The 9,575-nt window shown below is 42.7% G+C and overlaps 1 protein-coding gene across 1 annotated transcript; it reads left to right on the top strand.

The window, feature by feature from the left end:
* Positions 1-1,258: 1,258 nt before the first annotated feature.
* On the top strand, positions 1,259-8,363 carry stc1 (stanniocalcin 1). The gene is made up of 4 exons (XM_053420928.1): positions 1,259-1,536; positions 3,179-3,321; positions 3,460-3,671; positions 4,139-8,363. Exons 1-4 carry the CDS (start codon positions 1,398-1,400, stop codon positions 4,437-4,439), a joined length of 795 nt encoding a protein of 264 aa, XP_053276903.1. The 5' UTR covers positions 1,259-1,397; the 3' UTR covers positions 4,440-8,363.
* The last annotated feature ends 1,212 nt before the right edge of the window (positions 8,364-9,575 follow it).

Below are 9,575 nucleotides of genomic sequence, written 5' to 3' on the forward strand. Positions count from 1 at the left end.
GCATTTGACTAAAACACTGCTCGGTTAAATACTCTGTCATACTTTGATCTAAAGAAATCTAAATGTGCACGCAACAGGTTTTGAGAATATAAGATTATTAGAAATGGTCACCTTTTGTGGTATTAAGTTTGATTGGGCTTTTGTGGCTAAGGAGGTAGAGAGGGTTGTCCACGAACCAGATGGTCGCTGGTCCAGTCCCAGGCTCCTCCATATTCGGCAGAGTCAAGCCGACAGGGTATGAATGGTGTTATTAGATGTGCGGAGGTGTATTGAATGGTTGATAAGACTGAAGAACAATACATAAATACTCTACATTTATCTATCTGATTCCAACAAATCATTCTTTGTAAAATAATAAACAATGGAAATATATGATCAATATATTCATGATATAAATATTGATCCTGTTCAACATAAGGAATTGTGCGTTTATGGATTGTAGTTTACAAAAATCTAAAACATTTGTGTTGGATATTTCACTTGATTTAATAAAAGTCTGATGTTGTGATCTTTTGTCAGTGCCATTTCTAAACTACTAATTTTGACGGCTTTTCTTTTTGAAATGTAGCATTTTAAATGACGTTGTAAATATCACATTCTACAGTACTTAAATACATTATACACTAGTAAACTGTTAATGGGGATTACGATAGGAACTCTAAAATAAAAGTTTGGCAAACCAGCCAGCTGACAGTATTGAACTGTAAAGCTATACTGCACAGCACTGTAATGTTTTTCACTGTGATAAACTGATGTGGATTACAGTATAGGTACACTGTAGAATAACAGTGTCATGCTGGTAACTGTAGCTGCCAGTGATTTAGGGAATAAAGAAAATAAAATCCCTCTTCAGTTCAACAACATGAAAACATATCGACAGCCGTAAACCACGTTATGTATCAGTACAACGCTTTATTCCAGGTCCCATGAATGAGCTGATCACTTCATGATCTATGATTAAATCAAAGATGTGACGCCTCGTGGCTCTGGTGAGCTCCAGGTGAAGCCGTATCGTGGGAGTAATAGAAATGTCCACTATAAGAAACATCTGTTTGGTTGCCTATAAGAAATCCCAACCTTGAGGTGTTCAGAGCTGGAGCCTCTACAGTGTTAACCGATTCGATCAATTAGTATAGTGGAGGGAGCAGGAGCACGGTCCTGGATGCTGCGCTCTGATTGGTCCAAACGCCACTGGTAACGCGCAGCGCTCCCATATAAACCCCGCTCAGACCTGACATCGGCATCTGTCAAAGGGATAGTGAGGAGTCCGCTGTGCACACGTTCCGCTGGTAGCCTGTACTTGTGCCACATACTGTTACTCTGCTCGCGTTTGGAGTCTCGTTCCCTTCATTAATCCCACGCTGAGCAGGAGGCGTCCCTTTGCATTCAGTTGTGTGATGATCTGTGTTGAGAGGAGGACGATGCCTCTGAGGACCGGACTTTTCCTCCTGATGGTGCTGAACGCATCCGCTTACGAACTGGATCAGAACGAGTCTTACTCGCCCAGGAGAGCACGCTTCTCTGCCAACAGCCCTTGTAAGTATCACGCTGCTCCTATCTGCATACATCTCAGAGGGCGCACAGCTTTTACGCACCATTAAGGCAACGCACAGCAGCAAACACTCTTTTATTTCCTCTCTTGTTTTATTGTTGGCCTATGCAGCCTGTTCCTGTCTAAATGAGGGGATTGATTTTGAGAGAAATCAGCTGGATTGAGGCTGTAGGTTTTTATTTTGCCGGTGTCCTGCCGGCAACAGATGAGCATGGAGCCTGGCGCTGGCACCTGAGAGTGCAGGCTGTGTCATGCTGTCTCTGTGGCTTTGGCTGCTGCATTGGTCCAACTATTCAGCATTAGAGTGGACTTGCGGTGGTTACAATGCATGAAACACAAGTCCTCCTGTGTATTCAAGTCAGAAATAAAAGAAGGCGGGTACACCTTTTGTAGATTTTCTCAAGCATGCCTCAGGAAAAGCCACAGACCCTCTGGGGCTGTGGCTGAAAATCCCTCTTAAAAACCATCAGAAAATGACACAGCAAAGCACGAATGTGCCCGGCTTCATTCAAATGTTCACTTTTCTCCCTCAACACAAAAGCTACAGCCCCAGTATCAGGGAGGCTGGTTCCCTCCTGCAGGAAGTGCTTCATCATCATAAGATGTGCAGCTCCCTTCTCTCTGTATTTTTGGGAGCGACCTCTGGTCCCTGATGGCAGACCCACTTTATCTGAGTGCGCAGGTCAAAATAGGGGCCCCAGATTCAAAGTCTGCAAGCAGGTTCAGGATCCTCAGTGACATCTCCTAATACTTACTACCAATGACCTGAGTCAGGCCGCCCGCCATCTCACTGGAGGAGAACTCTCACTGATTTACAGAAAAGGTTTTATAGCCACACATTGTTGTAACCTTGTCATTTCAGCCGCGTGCTTCTTATGGTCGAGATGGTTTTTTGGTGAATGGACGGAACGACTGAATGCTGCATGTTGTTTTACAGCTTTGACAAATCTGAGGATCAGGGTTACTAGTGGGTTAATAAGCCAAATAACTCTGACAGTCATGTGATGAACATGGCAGCATTTTCACAGTGTGTGTGTTTCATTACGTTAATGTGCATGGGATCAGTTGTGGATGTGCATATGGACTGTGACACCTGCTCTGTTAATGGTTCCGAATATTAAAGCGGTTTGGAACCAGGCTCTTTAAATTCAGCTCGACAATTACGGCCTGTGTAAAATAATTGAAAACAGAGTCTTGTGGGACAGAGTGTTCGTATGTGTGTGTGCCAGCGGTACAAGTACGTTTATGTGTGTCTGCAGGCACGCCAACAATTTTCAGGAAACTCTGTGGTATTTCTGGTGTTGTTCGTCCAAGCTCTGCTGAAAAGACCCAAACAGTAGAATATAGGTGTCTGCCAAGAGAAAAGTCCACCAGCGCCAAACAGTGTCTGAGAGCCTCTGAGTTGTAAGGTGTCCAATCCGCGGTCGAGACACAGTTTGACCCAGAGTGAATGTACAGTATGGCTTTTGTGAATCACCAAAGTATGAAAGTTCTCTTTTGTTTGTCGCATACTTTGGCCCGAACCCCGGCAACCCCTTGTGTAATGAGCTCAGTGAGTGTGCAGCGATTCCCAGTGAACCCAACTGTTGGCCCCCCCCGCTGACGGTCCATTCTCTGTGCCCACAGCAGATGTGGCACGCTGTCTCAACAGTGCCCTCCAAGTCGGCTGCGGAGCCTTCGCCTGCCTGGAGAACTCAACTTGTGACACAGATGGCATGCATGACATCTGCAGGTCCTTCTTATACAGTGCTGCTAAATTTGACACTCAGGTACACACTTCAATTCATTATGCGCCATGACATGTTATGTATTTACATGCACATGAGCACTGTAGTAGTATAAGGGTGCTGCTGGCAGACAAAAGAACGTGTGAAGCACTGCGGTTCTTTCTCTCTTTTTTTTTTCAGGGTAAAGCATTTGTGAAGGAGAGCCTTAAGTGCATTGCCAATGGCATCACCTCGAAGGCATTCCCCACCATCCGCCGCTGCTCCACCTTCCAAAGAATGATATCTGAGGTCCAAGAGGAATGTTACAGCAAGCTGGATATCTGCACTGTGGCCCGATCGAATCCAGATGCTATTGGTGAAGTGGCACAGCTGCCAAGTCACTTCCCCAATAGGTGAGCCCCCCCCCCCCCCCCCCGCGCACTGGACATACAAGTTGATTCAAGTTATCAAGTTAATAAAAAGACACAAGTACCCAAAATGCTGCTCGTAGTGTCTTGAGTTCATGTAGCGTGTCAGATGTCTATGTTTCTACTGATGTTTAGCTTCCTCATCTGCTCCATGCAGTCATTCATACAATGCAAGAACATGAAACAGGAATATCAAGTTTAGACGGTTTGGCTCCTATTTTTGTGGCATTACATGTAGGATTAGGGTTTGGGTGTGGATAGGGTGGGGGAGCACGAGGCTTAAAAGGGACTGCAGCCGGGATGGTCACTCCCATATGGATTTCAACAGACTTTACAGCACATGTGCAGATATATAGAAAGGTTATGTGAGCATTTGACAGCACAACAAGAAAACATTGCAGGTTTCTGTCCCTTTAAAACAACTCCTTGTGTGGTGCTTAATGTCATTTTAGGTTTTACGGTAAGCTGCTTCAAAGCCTGATGGACTGCGACGAGGACACGGTGGACCGCGTCCGAACCAGCATGGTGTCGCGGCTGGGCCCAGAGATGACCATGCTTATTCAGCTGCTGCAGAGCAAGCCCTGCCCATCCACTGCTGTGGCTGCAGCTGCCGCCATCCCAACTGGAGTGGAGGGCCGTGGGAGCTGGCGCTGGTCCATGGGTCCCCATATGTACAAGATCCAGCCTAATCTGCGAAACAGAGACTCTGCCAGTCATTTTGGCAAAAAGCGCTCCGCCAGTGACAGCTCCTAACTTCCGCTCAGTCTCAAAAGAAAAAAAGAAAAAAAACCTCTCACACCCCTCGATACATCACGAAAGCTCCTCTGTTCCCTAGGGGTGATAAGAATCCATTCCTCCGCTAGACTGGTTACAGAAATATGCCCCTCTAGGGAAAGCTGGAATGCCCCATAGAGTTGATATCAGAGTTTGATTGTTGTTATATTGTAAATCCTAGGCTTGAGAGAACCCCCCCCCCCCCCCCCTTCCATCGACTGTTTCCAAACATGTCCGCTCACATTTAGTGTTGAACATGTAGCTGTTGCTTCTGTGCAACGTGGTCCTGTTCGATCCTTTTCACCTTCTCCAGCTGAGATGAATCCTAATGACGTCGTTTGATGCCAAGCAAAAAAAAAAAAGAGGAAAAAAAAAAGAAGCAGCCATGATGGCTGACGCCTCTAGAGCACAAAAACGATCTCATAATCCTGACATGTCTTCATGAATTGAAATAAGTAGTTGGATTATTTTTAGTTTCTTGATAGGAAAGGGAAATCATTGGTAGATGTGTCTAATATTGCTGCAATGAGACCAGTCAAATAATTGTGAGCGTGAGATGTGGAAATGAGTTTCATATCTATTTTCTGACATTAACACCAACAGTTAAATGTACTGTATACTGAGTTTACTGAGACAGCCATAGCACGCCCTCTAAAAGAGAGTGCTCACACGGAGTGAGGTCTGTAGAGGTTCTATCTTAACCTTTGAGAGGTTACCTTAAACTGACCAAAAAACTTCAAACTGCCCTGAACGCTATTCATGAAATACCAAAATAGTGTATAGCTATAGCACTTATAATTTGTTTTGTTATTCCGTTTTTTTCTTTTCCGATGGCAGGTGTAGTCATGTGTTTCAAATCATCATCCTGCACGTCCTGCACAAGGAGTGCCGGGTCATGGCCGGATCTGTCGATCAGGAAATCAAAAAAGATCCATTTTTGCATATCTTGCAGCCAGACACTTGTAACGCATAAGACTGTTGAGCTCTACAGTACATGTGGGAGCATGTTTAGTGGAATCTGTGTCCATGTTCTTAGCGGAGAGTGAAGCAGTGGTGTGTGCGCAGTGGCTGATTAGCACGTTCACCGCTGAGACTGAGAGCGGCCATCTTCTCGTGCGGATGAGCGTCCCTCTCTGAGGTGAATCATGTGACATGCACACTGGCTTCCGGCGATAGAGAGTGACTATTTAAAAAAAAAAAAAAAGCCTTGTTTGGAATAATATTTATTTTCCTACTTTATTATTTAATGTTTTTATTTGTATTTGAATGCATTCATGTAGTTTTGATTAGTTTACAGATTTTAAACAAGCAGTTCTCTCATGTCTCCTATTTGAACGTGAGCTCTACACCAAAAAAAGAAAAGAAGCTGAGCTGACACTCTGGGGGACTGAATGAGGCCCATGTCATGACTCTGTGCTGGACATAGGGGAACAAGGTTGGTCATTCAAGTCAGCTGATCTACTTTGTGGGTGTCACAAGGGACCACGACAAGAATTACAGCGTCATTTTGACACACTTTCTGGTTTGATAATAAGGATGCAGCTGCTAGACGTAATGAGGTTTGTGCACATCACGGAGGATTGGGCAGGTTTGAGGCGACACCAGCATAAAGTGACCTTGTGATGTTTGTGATGGTTCTGCACTCGTTTTTGGTGTGAAATTCATTTTCCTTATGACGGTTGGTGGCGTGCTGACAAATTCTAACCACGCGGATCCAAAAATATTCATCTTCACTTTCTGATTGGGTGTTTTTCTACACATTAACCGCTTGACCAGGAAATAATTCATGGATCACGATTAATCAAATCAGGCACACTCAGAGGACTGATATCTATGAGTGTTTGATCTTCATCAGGGCTGTGTTGGTTTGGTTTGATCAAATTTGAGATTGACTGGCAAAATTGGTAAACATCTTCAGAGATCTTCCTATTCATATTTAGATTTTGCCGAATCCTGATCAGGCTAGAAAAGGCTGTGACCTTCCTTTTCTGAATGATCAGCGCACGCTTCAAACCTGCAGGAAGAGTGCAGAGCCTCGGTCACTGAGAAGTGTCTTCATGCTGGTGTTTGCTTTATCTCAACCTGGTGGACAGATGGGTGTTTGGTAACAGATACTTTCAGTTGATAAATTGATGGCGTACATTTCTGTTTTGCAGTAAATTGCAAATCTTTGTGCACAGTGAAAATGCAATATAGAGATTAACTTTCACTTCAGTTCAGTTCACTATCAAGCATCAGAAAAATTCCCTTTGCAAACTGGCCATCTTACAGTTTGCTTTATAACAACATTTTAAAGTATTATTGAGCAAATTATTATTTCCAATACAGCTTTTATCTTGACTTCATGAAAATAACTGAATCAGGTCCTGTATATGGGGAAAAAAAGTGAATCTCTATATTGTTATATTATTTCATATTGGATTGATGATGGGAGTGAAGCACAAACCAGAAAAGGAGATCTTTCATTTGTTTGTGTCAATTTAACAGCTATCTTTAAGATTTCCAAACTATGCAATAATCTCGAACACAGCGGATTCACAGCAACACATAAATTGACCTTTATTTCATTCAGTGCCAGCTGATGCTGCGTGAGTAAAGCAGCAGCAACACGTCCTGCACGCACAGTGTGCAGACGTCGCTCCGCTGCATCGCTCTCTGTTCCTGTGGATTTTTAGTTTTTTTGTATTTTTTAAAGTTGTGTTTGCTTTTGTTCTGTGAATCTGATCATTTTTTGTTTCTTTTGTGTCATTTGGTGCGAAAGGCAGTTGTGAAGGAATCACTTTGGGAAGAGCTATAGTCACACTGTAGTATATCCTAGCTTACTATTTTTATGTTTAATATGCACTTAACCACTATAAAGGGCATTGAAACATTCTGCACACGTGCAACATGTTTTATTTAGCCGGTGAATGGAAAAGCAGTCAGAATGAGTTGCATCCTGAAGGGTCGGGGCTTCTTCATATACTAATGATACATATGTCTGTATCTCTGTTGTCCATGGGTAAATCCAAAACCCAGCAGCTGCTGCTAAACTCTTACATCCCTGTTTGATGCTGTCCAGATGCCCGTCCACTGTGGCCACACTCTGGCCCCGTCACAACACACAGTGAGCTCAGCACCGGCCGCTCGTTTGCATTTCGGCATTTTCTAAATGTCGATCCATGTCCTCATATTTATTTTCTACGAACATTCCTTGTGTCAAATATATTTGGCAAGGGCAAATTGACTGTTTCCTCACCGTCAAATGTAATGGTTATTTCAGAGAATGTACCTGTACACTGAATGTCTGCTTTGACTAGAACACGCCCAAGGTTAGGTGACCCATGAAGGCTATTGGTTAAAAAAAAAAAAAGTAATAAGGCTTTCGCTTTCTTTCTGTTTTTGGTTTTTCAAAATTCAACGACAGGGTGCTTAAGGTGGTACTGCAGTATTGTTCAAATGACCCATGGTGACTTTTGTGAAACTGTTTCTCCTGTCAACACCAGAGACTAAAGACTCCCTCACTTCTGGCACTTCATGGTACTCTTTTCCTCTCAAGACTTGAAATAGATTGATAAATGTTGTTGTGCTTAAAACAAAATTCAAAAAGCTTCAGTGACTAGTAAAGTTTATTTTGTATTCATATATATATAAATATATATAAATATATATAAGTGACAGTTATTTTACTATTGAATTCAAAAAGTTATCAAGGATTTGAGGAGATTTACTGAAGTTCAGATGCTATGTAACGCATGATTGACCCTTGTGAATCACTTGCACTTTAGAATATACCCATAGACATATATACCCATACTGTGTATATGTTTGGGTTTTTCCTCTGTACTGAAAAGTCATGAAAGATACAAATGCATCAAATGTGTGTCTTTTGCTGATCAGAAATAAAATATTTATCATATCTGGCATATGGTATCACATACGTTGCTTTGTTCTTCTTTCACTCATTTAGATCCGTCCTTTAAAGTCCTTCGATACTTTGTCATTCTTCTACGTCAGTTGTTCTAAACTACCTGATATATGTTATCAGATCAAATCATTATAATAATAATAAACTTTGTGTATGTATACATCACTTACATAGCACTGAAAAAGCTTTACAGACAATAGACAGAATAAAGCCATAAAATAAATGTCTAGTTAAAGCCATTCTATTAATCATTTTTAAAGAGTATATTGAGGTAGTTTGTCAGTCTGACAAAGGGTAGTGCCAGATGTATAGCCATTCATCCATAACCTACACCACTTAACCTATTGGGGGTTATGTGGGGAGCTGGAGCCAATCAGCTGACATTGGGTGAGAGGCAGGGTGTAACCTGGACAGGTCACCAGTCCAACAAGAGGTCACATTCACATCTACGGTCAGCTTAGAGTCTTCAATCAACCTTACAACAGTCTGCATGTATTTGGACGGTGGGAATATACCAGAGAAATCCTACACTTACATAGAGGGAACATAAAACTCCAGACAGAAAGACAGGGATTGGAACCAGTGACCGCACCATGCTGCCCCCAGCTGCAGAGCCCTGAGAGTGAAGGCCCTTCCTCCCTCTGTCTCGATAATGGGCATTATCAAAAAGCACATCTTTCCAATGCATCTGGGCCAAAAGGGGTCAAACTAAACCTACAAGTAGGTCCAGGAGGCTGTTATCACCCATTTATCTCATTGATCCAGTTTGTGGAGCCTAGAAGGCGAGACCAGCATCTTGAACATACCAGGTTATTAAGTCAGCCCCTATAGCCCATATGTACGGAACGCATGTTTCTTGATAACACCCATTAAAACAATAAATTATATTGGCCCTGACTTCATGACTTTAGTTCTTAGCAAACCCCACAGTGTGGTGTTTAATAAAAGCAGATGTAATTCGAGTAAAGTGTTTTTATTTCCCCTGCTGGTAAATAAACTTAAAGATGCATTTATGCTCTAACTCTTTGGTTCACTGCAATGGCAGCACAAACACAACCCGACTCCCCAAAATGAAATGTTTGAGAACATGCTCATAGGTCGCCTCAAAAACCACACAACACATAAAAATAGAAGTAGTAAACTGCCATGACCTGTTGAGCAAGACGTGGAGATTGTTCTCTGAAACCCTCATGCTGGATTTTCTGGTT

The sequence above is a fragment of the Pleuronectes platessa genome, chromosome 4 (genome assembly GCF_947347685.1).
Source record: "Pleuronectes platessa chromosome 4, fPlePla1.1, whole genome shotgun sequence".
NCBI lineage: Eukaryota > Metazoa > Chordata > Actinopteri > Pleuronectiformes > Pleuronectidae > Pleuronectes > Pleuronectes platessa.

Coding starts and splice junctions, on each gene's coding strand:
- stc1 (XM_053420928.1), top strand. CDS start 1,398: ATGATCTGTGTTGAGAGGAGGACGATGCCTCTGAGGACCGGACTTTTC. Junction 1,537..3,178: donor CTTCTCTGCCAACAGCCCTT/GTAAGTATCACG, acceptor CTGTGCCCACAG/CAGATGTGGCACGCTGTCTC. Junction 3,672..4,138: donor CCAAGTCACTTCCCCAATAG/GTGAGCCCCCCC, acceptor ATGTCATTTTAG/GTTTTACGGTAAGCTGCTTC.